This window comes from Podarcis tiliguerta (assembly GCF_965153285.1).
Source record: "Podarcis tiliguerta genome assembly, chromosome: 3".
Lineage (NCBI taxonomy): Eukaryota > Metazoa > Chordata > Lepidosauria > Squamata > Lacertidae > Podarcis > Podarcis tiliguerta.
This window is the reverse complement of record NC_139536.1, coordinates 17,207,673-17,226,230: the sequence shown is the minus strand read 5'-3', so window position 1 is coordinate 17,226,230 and position 18,558 is coordinate 17,207,673. Positions and strand designations below refer to the sequence as shown.

Sequence of the window (18,558 nt, the reverse complement as noted above, 5' to 3'; positions counted from 1 at the left end):
CCTTAAGATAAAGAACCACAAGAAAATAACAGGGGCCTGGACATTACCTGCCCAACAGACTGAGCCAGGCACACAGGTCGCTTGTTCAGTTTCCCCCATTACGTTGAGATGTATCTCTATTTAAAGGTAAAGGTACCCCTGCCCGTACGGACCAGTTGTGTCCGACTCTAGGGTTGTGCGCCCATCTCACTTAAGAGGCCGGGGGCCAGCGCTGTCCGGAGACACTTCCGGGTCATGTGGCCAGCGTGACGAAGCTGCTCTGGCGAGCCGGCACCAGCGCAGCACACGGAAACGCCATTTACCTTCCCGCTATAAAGCGGTACCTATTTATCTACTTGCACTTAGGGGTGCCTTCGAACTGCTAGGTGGGCAGGAGCTGGGACCGAAAAACGGGAGCTCACCCCGCCGTGGGGATTCGAACCACCAACCATGTGATCAGCAAGCCCTAGGCGCTGAGGTTTTACCCACAGCGCCACCCACGTCCCTGTATCTCTATTTAAATTATAGCAATTGCTTCTAAAACTGCATCTATACCTATACACTAGCAAATCATTGTTCTCTTTTGTGGCACTGTGTAAATGGCCACCCTATCCAAAGGAAACGAAACCCAGTTGTGTCACTCCTCGGTTTCCTGCTGTTTGGGGACTGGGGCAGGGAGAAGCCTACGAATATTATTAATGATGTCTTCCTTTTGAGTTCTTAAGCTGCCGTGTTAATATATCAAGCTGATTTGAGGACTACATTCTATTCTTGCTGGCTTTTCTTCACTTGTGAACCAGAGCCAAGGCCTTTTCAGCACTGGCTCCAGCATGGTGGAACACTCTGTCTCTTGAGACCAGGGCCCTGCTGGGTCTGATGTCTTTCCACAGGGCCTGTAAGACAGAGTTGTTCCGCCTGGCCTTTGGCTTGGAATAAACTTGATCCCCTCCCCCTCATTCCTTTTTCCTTTCTCCTTCTGTGATGGAACTCATATTTGGGGACTTCCCTGGCTTTTTTCTGGCCCACATTGGGCCAGTCTGGATAGTTGGCCTTGGTGAAGATTTGATGTTTTCATCCCCAAAAGTTTTTGATTTGAGTTTCTACTGAAATGAGGCTACATTTTAATGTTGTATTTTAACCTTGTTTTTAAGTTGTATTTTAAACAATTGTTTTTATACCTGGTGTTAGCCACCCAGTCTTGGCTGGGTAGGGCGGGGTATAAATAAAATTTATTATTATTATTAATATTATTGTGTATTGAGGTAACCTGTGTTGCTTTTCAGGAGAACAGGAGAACATCAAGTGCATCTGATGAAACAGGGCTTTCCCCATGACTGGCAGAGTGAGGCAGCTGCCCTCAGGCAGAAGATATGGATGAGCAACAGTGAGGTGTTGGAACTGGGTGTGCCGCATGACTTGCCCTGCAATCTCCGAACTAATGTGCTGCACTCAAGTGTGCTGGAGGACACTCAGCTACAGAGTGTTGAAGTGAGTTTCCGCTGATGTGCAGGTCAGCTTCAGTATTTGGAACAGAGAGGTGGTGGTGGTGAGAATCTCTGCCACCCCTGTTTGTGGCATTGACAGCTTATATACACAGCAAGGCTAAAATCCTAAACACATTTACCAGGAAGCCACACCATTGGCTACAATGGGAAGAATTGAACATAGCCCTATGGCAATCAACAGCGGAAGCTTTTCAGCCTGTCAGGTAAAACACCCACACACCCACACACACCCTTGTGTGCTGGGGATTCTCTTGACCCCCCAGATCCAATTTTTCATGGGCACAAGGGGAATGCCCGGGAGGGCAAAAAGCCATGTTGTGCTTGCAAAAGTAATAAAATCATAGAATTGTGGAGCTGGAAGGGACCCCAATGGTCATCAAGTCCAACGCCCGCAATACAGGAATCACAGTTAAGTCCTTGTGAAGTCTTTTGCTAGTGGGATCAGTTCGTTGATCCCATCCAATGGCACTTACAACTTTTGAGTAGAATCATAGAATAGAATCATAGAATTATAGAGTTGGAAGAGACCACAAGGGCCATCGAGTCCAACCCCCTGCCAAGCAGGTAACACCATCAGAGCACTCCTGACATATGGTTGTCAAGCCTCTGCTTAAAGACCTCCAAAGAAGGAGACTCCACCACACTCCCTGGCAGCAAATTCCACTGTCGAACAGCTCTTACTGTCAGGAAGTTCTTCCTAATGTTTAGGTGGAATCTTCTTTCTTGTAGTTTGGATCCATTGCTCCGTGTCCGCTTCTCTGGAGCAGCAGAAAACAACCTTTCTCCCTCCTCTATGTGACATCCTTTTATATATTTGAACATGGCTATCATATCACCCCTTAACCTCCTCTTCTCCAGGCTAAACATGCCCAGCTCCCTTAGCCATTCCTCATAAGGCATCGTTTCCAGGCCTTTGACCATTTTGGTTGCCCTCCTCTGGACACGTTCCAGTTTGTCAGTGTCCTTCTTGAACTGTGGTGCCCAGAACTGGACACAGTACTCCAGGTGAGGTCTGACCAGAGCAGAGTAAGTAATGCATAGGATTGCACTCGCATCAGTTACTTTTTCAAGTGCTTCATTTCCCTTCATTTCCCACCTCTCCTCCAAGGGTCTCAAGGTGGGCTACGTGGTTCTTTTCTTCATGTTAACCCCGCCCCCCAACAACAACCCCATGAGGTCAGTTAGGCCAAGAGACAGTGAGTGGCCCAAGGTAACCCAGTGAGCATTGTAGTCAAGTGGAAATTTGAACACTGGTCTCCCAGCGCTCTAACCACTACACCACACTGGCTCTCCATTGGCACCTTGGGGGGTTGTTTTTTTCCTGGCAGGATACCCGTGCTTCTAAAGCTGCAGGACCTTGCACTTTTAAAAGTGCCTTTCTTTCCAAAAATGCACGTACTTTTGCTGACACCTTTCTACAGATCACATTTATTTTAAGAAATACACATTGCAATAATTGCCTCCTCTGTGCTGGATTTTTGCAAGGACTGTTTTGTCATTTGCAGATTTCAGAAAGTACCGAAGTATAACATCATCATCATTATTTTTTGCATGGTTGTTTTTGTCATGTGCCAAGTGAGTGGTTATTTTGTGTGTGTGTGTGTGTGTTGGGCAGGGGAGAGCTCGGATTCTGCATCCCATGGTGAGGCTCATTCATTGATTTGTGTGGGAATGGAGCACGGTCAGCTTCTCCCATAAGGAATTCAGCATCTGGCTGGGATGAACCCATATAGATCCAATTCTTTGTGTTGCTTTTAAAAGCCATGCCATGAGAGAGCGCTTATGTGGCTTAAAAGAGCAATGACTCACCCCTCTCCCCCTCCTGGTTCCCATGAAGTCAGAAGTCACTTCTGGTGCTAATATTGACAACTGAAAAGAGAAAAGGGCCAGCGAACAAAGCTCACATGACTGCAATGGACTCTAGGTACACTGAGAAAATTCACACACAGATGCCTATGCTGCATGCTGCTTTGTCTTCCCTGATTCCCAAGAGAGCTGGGCATTTATTACAACAGGCCTCCAAGGTATCAGCTACACAAGCTTTGCTCCATTTGCAGCATTATTTTGGTGCCTCCTGGGGTTGCATCCATCCCTGTATTCAAGTAAACAGACCCATCAGCAATTTTCTTCTTCTTCTTCTGGAGACTGATCCTACAGATAAAGTTCAGCATTGTCACCGGTGCAACAATAGGAAAGAAACCAATTAACATAAGACTAAGGAAAAGACTGGGTTTATTTCATTTGTCCCAGCCATTGTAAAGATAAGCTGAATTGGTTTCTGGGAAATGAATTTACATTTATTTCTATGATTTAGGACTCACTTTTTCTTTATCGGTGTGCCCAAAGTGACATACAAATTAAAGTAAAAAAAAAAAAAACTTTCTAGAAAAAATAGTAGGACACACACACAACATTAATAAACCTTAAAATATGACAACAGTTATTGTTTGAGAGACTATTAAATCAACAGTGGCTGGTGAAAGTTTTTCAGAATAAATTTTCCTCTTCCTCTGTTGTTTCTTTCACCTGTATTGAATTTTAGATTGTAAGTTCCTTGAGGCAGGGACTAGTCTTCTTGTATTGTCAGGCAGCCTGTACATGAGTATATATTAAGTAATAATCAATAATGTCTAAAGTTGCAAGGCAAAGAGAAAAGGTGGTAAATTGTTGTTGTCACCAGAATGTCCCAGAGTAGGTTACAACAACAGCATTAAAAAATTTCAAACAAGTTACCGTCACAACTAGAATGTGTTCTATAGATAGATAGATAGGATAGATAGTAGATAGATGATAGATAGATAGATAGACAGATAGATAGATAGAGCAAGCATCAAAGCATGGGGTAAAGAGGTGCATCTTCAGCATAACAATGGACAATATGTAACAGCTGAACAATGAAGGTGCCAGACATATCCCTTTGGGGAGGGAATTCAACAAATTAGGGACTGCCACAGAGAATGCCTTCATGGTCCCTTCCAACTCTACAATTCTATGATATGATTCTATGATTATACAAAGTAATAATATAATATAATATAATATAATAATGTAATGTAATGTAATGTAATGTAATGTAATATAATATAATATAAATGTTATGTTATTGTAATAACATAAATATGCATGTCTGGAAAAGATACACCTGCTTGATTTCTGGGTGTCAGGCTGTTAAAAGACACAGAAGCACCACGTCAAAAAGGAAACTTAACAACTTTATGTCCCCTCATATTTGTTCACCATTAAATGCCAGGCTACATCAGAACCTGAGGTTGGGAAGAAGCAAATGAGTAGCCGGGCCCATAAAAACAAGATGCATCTGTAAGCTGGAAAGGCATACGCCAGTATTTGCACAACTGCTGCAAAAGCATTTAAAGGACCAAGATGTTAATCTCATTATAAATTGGTTGGTACAGCATTTGGGGTACACAGTTCCACCCTCCCCCCCTTTTGCTGAAATTCAAATATATGGCTATGGTGATAAAACTAACTGTAAAGAAAGGTGACCATTGTTTAACAAAACAACAAATGTGGAATTCTTATCACCGGTTAACAACTTGCTTTTCAACACCTCACTGCGGACTACTGTGCAAATGTTGACCGGCGCATGAAACTTGACAAAAATCCTGACTTATTATCCCTTTTCTGGTCTCCCACCACTGACTCTAAGGTAGGTAAACATTCCTATAAAAACACAGATGTTGAACATTTTTGTTAATGCTATATTTCTGAAATATGGTCTGGACTGGTAATGTTTGCCCAATTAAAAGCACTAAATTATAGCACCACATCAGTGCTAGGAATGTTAACAGTGTGACACAAAAACACAAGGTAGTGCCATGTAATGCCTAACCAAAGCAGTTGAATTCTTGAAAGGAAGTTTTACTAGCTGCTAATTCCAAGTTTCGATTCCTTGCATTTGCTGTTCAAAAATATATATACTAATGAAAATAGGCCTCAAAGAGCACTCTTCTGGAATGATTTATGCGTTCGGCTAATGTCTCATGCTGTGAGTAAGCTCCTCTGAAACCAATAGGGTTCTTCACAGTGTGTAAAGTTAAGCTTGCATAAATCATTTGCAGAATGAAAAACTGGATAAAGGAGCGCCACTAACTCAGAATGCAAAAGCCTATTGGATATTGTAGTCGATCTAGACGAATATGAAAGTTGGAAGAAAATTGCATTGCAGCTAATCTGCTTGGAACTGGATCAAAAAACAGTCAAGCAGTGGTTGCTCTATATAGAGTACATAACAGCAGCAGTCTACCCCTTGAGGTTGTGGGGTTTTTTTGGGGGGGGGGTTATTCCAGCATGTGTAGCCACCTTTCAGGGCTATCCTTCTCAAGGCAGCTGGAAACACATCAAAACACAACTGATAACAACATATAAAGAGCATGGAGGTTGGGAAAGACCTGCCCACGATTTCCCTGGCTGCCCTACAACCTTTGCATCCCTGGGTCTTGGCAGAATCCGCAAGGAGGGGAAGAGGCAGCAGCAGCACCTTTGGCTCATTTGCTGCCATCTAGCTACTTAAGGGGTGTGGGTGGCACTGTGGGTTAAACCACAGAGCCTAGGACTTGCCAATCAGAAGGTCAGTGGTTCGAATCCCCGCGACGGGGTGAGCTCCCGTTGCTCGGTCCCTGCTCCTGCCAACCTAGCAGTTCAAAAGCACGTCAAAGTACAAGTAGATAAATAGGTACCACTCCAGCAGGAAGGTAAATGGCGTTTCCGTGCGCTGCTCTGGTTCGCCAGAAGCGGCTTAGTCATGCTGGCCACATGACCCCGAAGCTGTACGCCGGCTCCCTTGGCCAATAAAGCAAGATGAGCGCTGCAACCCCAGAGTCGGCCATGACTGGACCTAATGGTCAGGGGTCCCTTTACCTTTTAGCTCCTTAATAAGGACTTGCAGTGCAGCAGGATAACACAGGAAGGGGGGGGATCCTTGGGGTCTGTAGCGAGGACACTACCCTTTTCTCTTTGTTTGGATTTGCATTTATGTGAGCGCTATGAGAGCGTGGTGTGTGTGAATTTGATGGACCCTCCTTGGTGAGAGGGAGATCTTGTCAAGAGGGTGTTTTTTCCCCAACTTATCCTCATCTATCTTCTGGTGAGAGCTTACATTAAGGGAGGGCAACCTATGTAGGAACTGGATGCTATCCTAGAAAGCACACTTGCACAATGGGTTGGTGTGTTACCCTACTGTTGGATTCTGTTGTTGGCATGTGCTTTGGGGAAAATAAGATCAGAAAGAGGGCGGAAGGAACTTTAATTCAGGCAGTTACAGGACTGGCGAAATATGGTGTGTGGGTGAGCATGCAGTTACAAAGGAAGGACAGGGGTCAGGTGTCTACTTATTATCCCTCACCCTTCCTGGGATTCATTTGTTCTGCCTCTGTAGTCAACAGTCTGGCAGTGCACTGCCAGGTTGGTTCACAACAAGTCCTTACGGATCCATAATTGGATACTGAATGAGGGAGCCAACCTAGTGTGCGTTACTGAGACCTGCGTGGGGTGAATCTGGAGGAGGAGACAACAGAGCCTTCAACAACTCTGTGAGGTAAAAGCCCAAGGCCAGCCCAGTTAGCTTCATGGCTGAGTGGAGACTCGAACCCTGGTCTCCCGGGTCCTACTCTGACACTTTAACCACTCCAGCCACTCATCAAAATACTCTGAGGCCACCCAGCCTGGAATGAAGAGAACCATAGCAAGGCAGTCCTACGAGTACCTGTAGGCTTGTCCACCAATATCTCATAGTGGCATGCAACAATGCAAGGTTGTTGTCACATCAAAAAAGAATCTTGTAGGCAGCACCTTTATGACTAACCATGTATTGTGGCATAATCTTCTGTTGGCTTTGTCAGACTCATGATGTGTTATCGTCTAGCGCTCATGCGCACATTGAAGGGTAAAAAATGTAAACAGTAGGGTCAGAAAGCCATCCAATGGAGAGAGAGATAGTCTGTGGCCTTTTTAACCAAAGCTCAAGTGTATAAAAGATAAGAGCGGTGACGATCCACCACAGCAGAGGTATTAGTAGTGATCACAATCTTCCTGGCTTTGCTATACTAATTTAGAGAGCTGGGATGGCAGAGAATAAATTCTAGTAAATTTCTTAATAAATTCTGGTTCAGCCATTTGCTTCTGAGAGTTTTTGCAGGGGAACAATAGCAGGAGAGGGCTGTTGACCTCCCTATGAGCAGGGTTTTGCTCTAATCTTCTGTAACAGCCATCTAAGCTCTTGACCCAGTGGCACTCAGTGGCAAAGAATCCTACACAATGAATACTCAAAGTGAAGAGTATTTTGCCACCAAAGAAGCTACTGTCAGTGAATCTCACAGGTAATTCCAATTTCTAATATTCCAAGAGAGGGAGAAGTGTTTCTATCTATCTACTTCTCCACACACTGTGCACAATTTTAGAAACCTTTATCACTTTTCCATTGGGCTGTCTCCCTAAACTAAGAAAAGAAAAGAAAGTCCTATCTAGTAACTTGTCTGAGATATGTAAACAGCTGCCTCGTGTGGTGAGCCACAAAACTGCAGGTGGTACTTGGTGAAATGTCCTCAGACCTGGGACTGACTTCACCCACCTAGTGGACCCCTCTTGACCAGAAGAGGGTATAAGAGGGCTTCCTGCTCTAGTTGGATGTACTCTTCCTGTAGAAGGCGTTCCTCAATTCTCGTTGTCTACAATTTAGTTTTACTTACTTGGTTCTGAGTTGCTTCCTCACTTTCCTTCCTAGTTATTAGGTAAGGTTTCTCCTCTTTCATGGGAGGCTTTTACTGTAAATTTCTCCCTCTATCCACTGTCTTCACACTATGCATGGTTTTAGAAACCTCTATCGAAGTAGAGTTCTCTCCCCCAAAAACCACCCTACCTAGCTTGTAGCTAGGTAGGAGCTGCTGGGATCTGTGAACAGCTGAGAGCTTAAATATGTATTTGTGCTTAATGTTGGGTGGAGGTATATGGCTGCAGACCAGATCTGGCCCATGAAGTCCTTTCAGCTAACCTAACAGCCTCTTCCGTTTTCTTTCTTTTAATGATGATAAAGCAACAACCCTGTAGACTGGTTTCCTTCCAATTGCAGCACTCCATTGGGTGTTTTCCAGGATGGGGATGAAAACTGAAACCTCCCTACTCCTCAGATGATCCCGTAGATCACTGCGGTATGTTGGCAAAGGGGATGAAAGTAACTCTCTCCTTAGCTGATCAATGTGAATCAGCTGAAGAGTGGAGGGAGCCTATTTGGGGGGTGTAGAGGGAGGTCATAATCTTTGTGTGTCTGTGACAGTGCATCAAGTGTGTGTTGTGCGTTAAGAGGTGTGTGTTGTAAAGTATTGTGTAACTGCCTGGCCCTGCTCACTTTTGGAATGCACCCGGCAATAACTTTCCACTAAGGTATTGTGACCCCCCCCCCCACACACACTGAAAAACCTTCCCCACTCCTTATTTTTAACATGTTTAGCTGTCAGGAAGTACAGCCTTAATCAGGACTGAGACTACAGTGTGTAGGGATGAGGTTTAACTCATTCGTTCTGCCATGACCGTGATGGAAACTGATTGGCAGCTCTGGAAGTTTCCTAGCTAGGGTTAATAGCAGCTTGGGAGAGGGGTTTCAGAAGGGGGCTTTGAAAATCCCTCCTTGTGCTCTGCTGTACGGGGCTCCCCACCACACTTGGTGGATGTTACAGTGCAACAAAAGCAGCATAAAACAACAGCAACCTGGTAGGCCGTAACACAATAACACTGGGGAAGCATTACAGAACAATAAACCAGAATAATGTATGGACAGTCTAGTATAGAATCAGCACTCTTATGGCAGCATATACCCACAAAAACACACCGTTGTGGAGGACCCCACAGTCTTCCAGCTTTCTGCAAGAGGCAATTTAGAAAAAATGTTCACTTCTTTTGTTGTTCATAATTTATAACTTTTATTTAGTGTGCATCTCCCCCCCAACAGGATGCATCGGCTTAACCAGGCAATGTTTCCTGCATGGCAGGAGTTTTAAAATCCAGTTAAATCTGTGCTGAGAGAGGAATTATTGCTTCAATTGCTCGGCAAATCTGATTAATGCCATGTAAGATTATTTCTGGCACAGGAGGGAGTCATGCTTGATGCAAAGCAATGCAAACATTTGGCAAGATAACTGGCCTCATTTTAACATGATGTTTCGTCAGGGGGTCTCACACAGAAACAGTCATTTACCTCAACTCAACCATCAACGAAGAGAAAAGAGAAGGAGGGGGGGGGGACCCACGGCCAGGAAATACCAAATGTGGCACTAATGAAAGTGATGTGAAATTCTTTGATCTTAGAGTCTGTGGACATAACTCTGTGCAGCGCCAACAGAAATAAGTAGTGACATTTTGTGGGGAACAATTGCTAGGTTAGCTTGTTGGGCTGGGTGGGAGACATGCTAATCTGTCAAAACCAAAACCAGTCTCCATACGGAAAAGAACTCCCAAACCCACAGCTGGGCAGTATCTATATTAGAACCAACCAAAATGTCACGAAATGCCAAGCACACTTTTGAGCTTTCCAAAATTCTTCGTCAGGCTAGACAAAGAAGGGTGGGGAGTGAGCAAAAAGCCAAACAAGCAAAATTAGGTTGGCTCTTACTGTCGTACAACTTTATACAGTCAAATCTTCCTTCAAAGAATCCTGTATTAAGGGTACTGAGAGTTCTTAGGAGATGCTTGTTCACCCAAGCACTAAAATTCCCAGTAGGAAGAGGGATTGATTGTTAAAACCACTCTGGGCATTGTGAACAATTCTCAGGGAATAATTCCCAGTGTCTTCAGCAAACTGCACGTCGCAGGATTCTTCGGTGGAAGTCGCGAGTATTTAAAGTGGTATGATACTGCTTTAAAAGTATAGTGCAGATGGGGCTGAGGCGCTGCTGGATTAGTCAGCCTACAATCACCATCTTGTCAGAATCCAGTGTTGCTGGGTATCACACGTGGGGAGAGAGCCTTTTATACTTTGAGAAGATGCTTCTGGAGCTCTGTGCAGTCTGCTTGGGTTTTCGCAGCGCAAATCCACTCGCTTCCACATATTTTATGCTCCTATGAGGAGGGACACATTTGGAGGAAAGAGTGGGCAAAGCTTACCAGAGCTGTTGCAGTTCAGGTCCTGTTTGTGACATTCCCATAGTCATCTAGCTGGCCACGGTGAGACCAGGATGCTGGACTAGATAGGCTACTGGCCTGATTCAGTGGCCAGGTTCTTCAGCTACAGGCACTCTCTTGTACCACACTGAACAAGGGATGATTTAGTTCCAGTGTGGTGTAGTGGTTAAGAGCGGTAGTCACGTAATCTGGGTAACCGGGTTCGCGTCTCCGCTCCTCCACATGCAGCTGCTGGGTGACCTTGGGCCAGTCACAGTCTCTCAGCCCCACTCACCTCACAGAGTGTTTGTTGTGGGGGAGGAAGGGAAAGGAGAATGTTAGCCGCTTTGAGACTCCTTAAAGGGAGTGAAAGGTGGGATATCAAATCCAAACTCTTCTTCTTCTTCTTCTTCCAGCTTATGAAACAGTGAGTAGGGAGAGGGGCACACAACACAACCAAATCTCACCTTGCTCATACAGTAATAATAATAATAATAATAATAATAATAATAATAATAATAATTTATTATTTGTACCCCACCCATTTGGCTGGGTTTCCCCAGCCACTCTGGGCGGCTTCCAACAGAGACCAAAAATACACATTAAAAACTTCCCTGAACAGGGCTGCCTTCAGATGTCTTCTGAATGTCAAGTAGTTGTTTATCTCTTTGACATCTGATGGGAGGGTGTTCCACAGGACGGGAGCCACTACCGAGAAGGCCCTCTGCCTGGTTCCCTGTAGCTTTGCTTCTCGGAATGAGGGAACCACCAGAAGGCCCTCGGTGCTGGACCTCAGCGTCCGGGCAGAACGATGGAGGTGGAGATGCTCCTTCAGGTACACTGGGCCGAGTAAACTCGCTAGATAGCCATAGGCAAGTCAGCTTCTCGCACTGCTCAATCTCCTTTTGCAACCCGGGGGTAATTATGCCAACCTTACAGGGTGGATGTAAGGATAATAGGAGAATTATGTGAAACTCCTTGACCTTTCTATAGTGCTGTAGAGGCACGGAGAATTACTATTAGCACCAAACACGCTAATTGTGCTATTTTAAGGCAAAACATGCGCCACTACTTTCTGTATGAATTTTCTGCCTCATCTTTGACATCAACTCATCTCACATTTGTGAAAAAGTGCCAGATGCCATACCACATTAGAAGGAACAATAAATCAGAAAGTGACACACACATTTGTTTGCATAAACCTGTTTTCAAGCGGTATTGATGTGAATCTAAAATTAAATTTTGCTGGTCAGCACTCAGCCTACTGTTATGAACTTGTACTGACAGTATAACAGGTATTATTTGGAATTATCACACACACACACACACACACACACACACATTTTACTGTTATAATCATGGTTTTATATGAGTAACCCTGTATTCTGACCTGGGACCTTTTGGTGAATGGTGGGATATATTCATACATTCACACACACTAGATATACACCATAACGTTGGGTTGTTCTAAAGCAGGCGCCAGGCGTGGTCAGAAGGCAGATCAGGATCTACTTGCAGACTAAGAGTTCCTCCATATGCCCTTTTTATTGCATATTCATTATGGTTTGCCATATACTTTCCCATTTTCACAGTGGTCACACTGCTTCATTTCCAGCCAGTGCATATCCCCTAACTTTCTACTGAAATCCCATAATTGTTTATACCAGAAATGTTCCACCTTATTTTTGTTTCGCTTTTGTTGCACTATATAACCCCTCTGAACATCAGCAGCGAGATTGGACTGGGAAGCAACGCAGAACACACAAAGTAGAACAAATCACCACCTGCGCAGTATTAATTGTGTCCAGAACATTATTGTCAACGAAGCACCAGCTTGGAGGGGCCCTGTGTGGTAATTTGCAATATATCGACAAATATTTTTTGCTCCCAGTTTTTCAGGCAACAGGAACTGCAAAATTAGTTCCCCTCCGTTAAGTAGGCAGCGAGAATCCCTGGTACATACTAGTGGAAAGACCTAGATCTATTAGACTTAAGTTAGACCAGGGGAGATTTGGGTTGCTCATTAGGGAGGCTTCTTGATAGTACAGTTTGATGATGGAAGGAGTGGGCACACTGTCCATCACGACGTCTGAGCAGGTGTTTGTAGGGGCTGACGTATCTGTGGGCATTCCATCAACCTAAACCTATACTAAGAGGTAGGGTTCAGGCCGAATGTTACAGTGTAGACATGTGTAATGTCCAACTGGCTACGTCTTCAAAGCAACCTCAGGAGGGGCAAATGTGCAGTGGTGATAGGATATGAGAGGGTGCTTAACCCTCTCCCAGTGGCGTAGCGTGGGTTGTCAGCACCCGGGGCAAGGCAAGTAATTTGCGCCCCCTAACCCGGGGCAAGGCAAGTAATCCCCCCCCCCCGCTGCACTGTCCCTCCCCCAGATAGTCCCTCGCTCTCTCTCCGCACCGCACCGCACGCCTGGCACCCTCCCCTCCACAGTGGGCGGCGACCCGGCGGCTCGGATTGGATTCGCACAGCCAGCACTGCAGTGAGAGAGAGTGAGTGAGCCAGGGAGGGGCAGAGAGCTGTGAGTGCGAGCGCCCCCCCCCAGATGTTGCGCCCGATGCGTCCGGCCCCCCCTGCACCCCCCATGCTACGCCACTGCCCTCTCCCCCAACTTTCTCCCTTTAAACTCTCCTCTTCCGACTGATTTCACCATCACTGGGTAAAATCAGATGGAAGCCGCATGTAACATTAACCCAGCTCCAAAGATCCCTTGAGAGGGGTTGATTTGCAACAGAGAATCAGCAGAGGGGTAGCTTTACCCTTTACCTACCTCCTGTTTTCTCCCCAAAGCCCTCCTGGAGGTGGACATATTTGTCAATTTGTGTTTCTCTCATTTTCTCATTCTTCTAGTCTTAAGTCTGCATCTGTCTGCATTTTTTTTTTTTTAGTCCTCATGAAAATTTCCAAGCATTTTAGTGCCAGTTTCTCCCAATACGCGCATTTTTGTATGCTGTTTCACCTGATATACACATTTATGCAAGTGAATAGAATGCCTTTTATTTATTATTTTCACCAATACACACATTTCATGCACACTCCCCCAAAATACGGACTTCTTTGTACACAGTATTTTGTTAATGAACTGCATCACAGTATGAATTTTGAAGGATACCTATTTCAGCTTGCACGCTGTTGTGGAATGTGCGGAACAGGTAGGTTCACATTAAAATCCCAGCCAAACTAAATTTCTCTTCCATCCCTAACATCTCTCGTCTGCTCCACCTGCAAGCAGATTCTCTGCTTGAAACCAGCCCATTTCAAGGATGCTTTTTGCAGCAGAGCAGCAGCTGTTGTGTTAACCTTATACGTGGCTCTGGTATAATCTGTAGTTTGGGTCTCAGAATACCCACTCTGGGAGACAGGAAACCGGGCTAGGCATTAGCTGTGCTCAGAAATCACACCACTGTCAGAGGAGTTTAAATAGAGAACCAGCCGAGATCTCTTGAGAATTATCTGCATTCCCTGGTAGTAGTTGTTGACACCCACTTTCCTGTCATGCCCAAACTCGAGAGACGGTAGTTGTGCTCATTAACCACCAGTCCGCCATCCTTACTCAGCGATGACAGTATTATCCCTGCAGAAGGGGAGGACTCAGCAATGATAAATGTGCTTTCTTGCTAGTCCCCCCACAAGAGCAATTAAAAGTGTTACTATCCCAGATGGAGTATTTTATTTAAGTAACATGCCTGCCTTCATTAATAAAGTGAGGTGCTCCAGAGCTGGACATCTTTTTCCCTGCTGGTAAGGGGAGTCAAAAAGCAGCTAAAAAGAACAGCATAAATATATTGTAAGTAAGACACATCTTACTGTCTGCTTCTGTGTCCAGGGGCTTTCTAGTGAAAGGTTCTGAAGCTGCTCGCCTGATTTGTACAGTGGCGTTGTTTCAAAGCTCTTAAAAATCAGGCAATATTTATTTATTCCAACAATGTACACTGGTACCTCGGGTTACATACACTTCAGGTTACATACGCTTCAGGTTACAGACTCCGCTAACGCAGAAATAGTGCTTCAGGTTAAGAACTTTGCTTCAGGATGAGAACAGAAATCGTGCTCCGGCAGCGCAGTGGCAGCAGGAGGCCCCATTAGCTAAAGTGGTGCTTCAGGTTAAGAACAGTTTCAGGTTAAGAACAGACCTCCGGAATGAATTAAGTACTTAACCCGAGGTACCACTGTATACCCCACTTACAATATTCTCTCAGCAGTGCACAAGAAACTCAATACAATGCAAATAAAAATGAGTTAAACACCAGAATTCAGTAGACGCTGGAAGCTCAACAGGGAGAGGGCCTGTCTGACTTCAAACAGAAGGGAATTCTATAAAATTCGGCCCACAATGCTGAATGCACCATTCCTACTGGTTACAAGCCATACATCTAAGCCATGGGGACCACTACTATAACTGTGACTCCTCCTAAGACCTCAGTTATCAGGCAGTGATGTAAGGGATCAAGAGGTCCTTGGGCAATACAGTAGATGCTCGGGTTGTGAATGTGATCCGTGCGGGATGCATGTTTGCAACCCACAGCGTTCACAACCCGTGTCTGCACATGCGCTGGTTGCGATTCAAAGCTTCTGCACATGCGCAAGGTGCAATTTAGTTCTTCTGCACATGTGCGACTGCCAAAACCCAGAAGTAACCCGTTCCAGTACTTCCGGGTTTCGGTGATCCGCAACCTGAAAAAACACAACCTGAAGGCGAGGGATGACCGTAATTGTTCGATTTATTAAAAAGTGCTTATGCATCTTGTAACCCTAAGGTCTTCCATATTAATTCTCCATGGCCTGGCATGGGACTGGCTAGCCTCTTTGTGACATCACAGAGGCCAAAAAAGCGACAGAAGAGGTGGTTGAGTCACCTCTGGTTGGCCAGACTCAGTGGTCCGGTTCGCATGTCATGGTAACCCAAACTACTGCCTATTGGGTCTGCACAAACATGCAGGCTCCTGGAGAGGAGCTTGCAGCCACTGTGATGCTCCGAACTCAGCCAAGGTTTAGCGGGTCGTCTGAACCTGAGTTTGCAGTTAAGTCACCTCCTCTCTAACCATGAGCTGTAACCAAGGTTTGATAAGCTAGGAGGGAGTTGAAACATGATAATGCCTTTGGTGAATCTGCGAGGAGACCATATATAGTGCAGGTCCACACCATCTCAAAAACTGATACTGTAGATCAGTTGGGTGGTATCCCAAGAATTAGCATTTTCTGCTGTTGCCCCCTGCACTCTGGAATGGCCTTCCTTCTGCTGCATGCGAAGCAGAAACCAGCTGTTTCAGGCATCTTGTGAAAACACTTTTTTTTTTTACCCAGGCTTTCCCTGACTCATAAGATTGGATGCTATTATTCATCAATTCCTGTTTGGAGGCACTTCCAGCCTGTCACGATTTCAGCTGGGATTCAATCATATTCCGGCAAATTCAAGTTGCACGGCTAAAGCTGGTTTGGAGCTCTTGCACAACAAACCCACTTCCCCAAATGATCAGACTTCTTATGATAAGGAAAGTGATAGGAAACATGCAGAGGTACGTGTGGGATAACACTTGTTTTGGTGCAGCATTGTTTAGCCTCCCCAAAAGCAATTCTGAGTGAATATTCATTAAAATGTTGACATCATCTAATCTCCCTGCTCAAGAAGCAGGCTGTCTGTTTTTATACAGTTCTATTTGTTTTTATGTTGCATTTCAGTACACTGCTTTGAATGGGTGTGTGTGTGTGTGTGTACTTTTTGGTCTCTCCATGCTTCCCTCTTAAGCCTCAGATCTCAGAGGCTGTGAGTTTCCACCTTTCACCTTCAAATTCCCAATCTTGGAGACTTAAAGGGGGATCAGGCAGAGACTCGCAAAACCTTTTCCAAGTCTCCTTGTGCTTCCCTTTTAAGCCTCTGAGATTGCGGACTTAAAGGTGGAGGGGGCAGGGCCTTTTTTCAGCTGGAGCTCCAGCACCTCTCAGGTGGGCACCATTGCCATTCTAAGAGAACAAGGGAGAAGCTCATGGAGAGCTCTGGCAGCCAGTGTGGTGTAGTGGTTAAGAGTGGTGGACTTGTAATCTGGTGAACTGGGTTTGATTCCCTGCTCCTCCACATGCAGCTGCTGGGTGACCTTGGGCTAGTCACACTTCTCTGAAGTCTCTCAGCCCCGCTCACCTCACAGAGAGTGAGTGTTTGTTGTGGGGGAGGAAGGAAAAGGAGATTGTTAGCCGCTTTGAGACTCCTTAAAGGTAAAGGGACTCCTGACCGTTAGGTCCAGTTGCGGATGACTCTGGGGTTGCGGCGCTCATCTTGAAGAGACGAAGAGGAGTTTGGATTTGATATCTCTGCATGTGGAGGAGCGGAGACACGAACCTGGTTCCCCAGCTTACGAATCTACCGCTCTTAACCACTACACCACACTGGAATCTCATCTTGCTTTACTGGCCAAGGGAGCCGGCGTACAGCTTCTGACTAAGCCGCTTCTGGCGAACCAGAGCAGTGCACAGAAACGCCATTTACCTTCCCGCTGGAGTGGTACTGATATTAAATCCAAACTCCTACTCCTCCTCCTCCTCTTCCTCTTCCTCTTCTTCTTCTTCTTCTAGAAAAATAGCACTGAGGGGGAGACTTGCAAAGGGCTCAGCTTTCTCCTTCTCTCTATAAGTCTCCAATTTCCCTTTAAGTCTCCAACCTTGGAGACTTAAAGCAGAGTAGACGGAGACTCACAAAGCCTGCAGTTGGTTTTTCCCATGGGTTAACATCCCTTCATAAAAAAAAGGATTCCCCATCCCTGAGCTTTGGAATTTTAGCCTTAGTTTTGGGGGATGGGGTAGGAAATGCAGCTAAAGGAAGACATTTCAGAGGCATTTAAAATCATGCATGATGTGGGGAAGTAGGGTAAGAGAGATTCTGCTCCAACTCCCCAAGCCCCATGCGAATGGAGGATGATTACGGGAGTTTGAGTCTAGCAACATCCGGAAAACACTACATTGGCTCCGCCTGCTTTATATTGTTCTGTTCACTTCTTATATTCTTTGCTTCAATTGGCTTTTTGCAGCTGCATCTCTATCTAGGTTTGCCAAGCAGAAATACACACACACACACACTGCAAATCTAAAAAAAAATATTTGCCCTTCACAGTAATTTACATTTTGTTCCTTCGCCACATACAGATTGTTTTGTGGGTGGATGATTTTTTTCTTTTTTTGCAACATTTTACTTTGCAACTATGGATATTTGTCATATGGTTATCTCAGTTGCTTTTGTGGTTTGACATTAAGGCAGCTTCCTATTGCTCTGGGATGCTCTGAGAATGGAGGCTTGCAACACCACCTAGCTGGTTTGCAAAATTAATTCCAATTTCCCATCAAATTTCAAAAGATGCATGGGGCCTTTCCACAAAGAAATGAAACATGTTTCCCCAGCCATTTGTTATTATTCTGTTAGTGTGAATAACTCCTGATGTGCTTCTCCTGACTACTATACACTATCCAACTGCTCTGCCATGATGCTCACACAAACCACATTTCACACAGCATGACCCAAGAGTGGTGGATAGGGTCCATCTGGGGACCCTGTGGGCTTGACTTGCATTTCAGGTACCTGCAATTGATCCAGAAGCTGTGCAGAATGCCTTGCCCAGTTTGTGGAGTGGAGCTCCTGGAAGCACACATATTACACCTGTGCTGGGGGAACTTCAATGGTTGCCAATCAGCTACTGGGCTGTGCTCAAGGTCTTGCTGTCTAACATATGAAGCCTTGAACATCTTGGGGACCGGTTTACCTGAAGGACCACTTATTTCTGTATAGGCCTCTAAGATCACTTAGATCAGTTGGGGAAATTCTACTTGTGGTACCCCACCAGGCAGAACATCATAGGGAGGTGAGCCCAAAGCAGGCATTTTCTATTTTTACCATTGTACTGTGGAATGCGCTTCCCTCCGCCATAAGTGAAGTGGCAGCCATCACTTGCTTCAGAAATCTTT

The 18,558-nt window shown here is 45.2% G+C and overlaps 2 protein-coding genes and 1 long non-coding RNA gene across 7 annotated transcripts in view; 1 reads left to right on the top strand and 2 right to left on the bottom strand.

Moving 5' to 3' along the window:
* BCL2L11 (BCL2 like 11) overlaps positions 1-18,558 on the bottom strand; it is a 93,679-nt gene that overhangs the window by 45,087 nt on the left and 30,034 nt on the right. For all 3 annotated transcript variants that reach the window (XM_083433189.1, XM_083433187.1, XM_083433188.1), the window contains exon 2: positions 10,596-10,740. In XM_083433189.1, the coding sequence (XP_083289315.1) occupies positions 10,596-10,642 (47 nt within the window). In that variant the 5' untranslated portion in view covers positions 10,643-10,740. The remainder of the gene's footprint in view (positions 1-10,595; positions 10,741-18,558) is intronic.
* The window catches only part of LOC310674182 (uncharacterized protein), a 276,582-nt gene that overhangs the window by 236,550 nt on the left and 21,474 nt on the right, over positions 1-18,558 (top strand). For 2 of the 3 annotated variants that reach the window (XM_083433186.1, XM_083433185.1), the window contains one exon: positions 1,263-1,467. In XM_083433186.1, coding sequence (XP_083289312.1) covers positions 1,263-1,467 — 205 coding nt within the window. Of the gene's footprint in view, positions 1-1,262; positions 1,964-18,558 lie in introns of those variants that run through there. The other variant, XR_014509417.1, reaches the window with a different exon arrangement.
* LOC310674253 lies at positions 3,080-8,335 on the bottom strand. Its single transcript, XR_014509482.1, has 2 exons — positions 7,207-8,335; positions 3,080-3,635 (listed from the first exon to the last, which is right to left on the bottom strand). It is a non-coding gene; the product is annotated as an uncharacterized lncRNA (long non-coding RNA).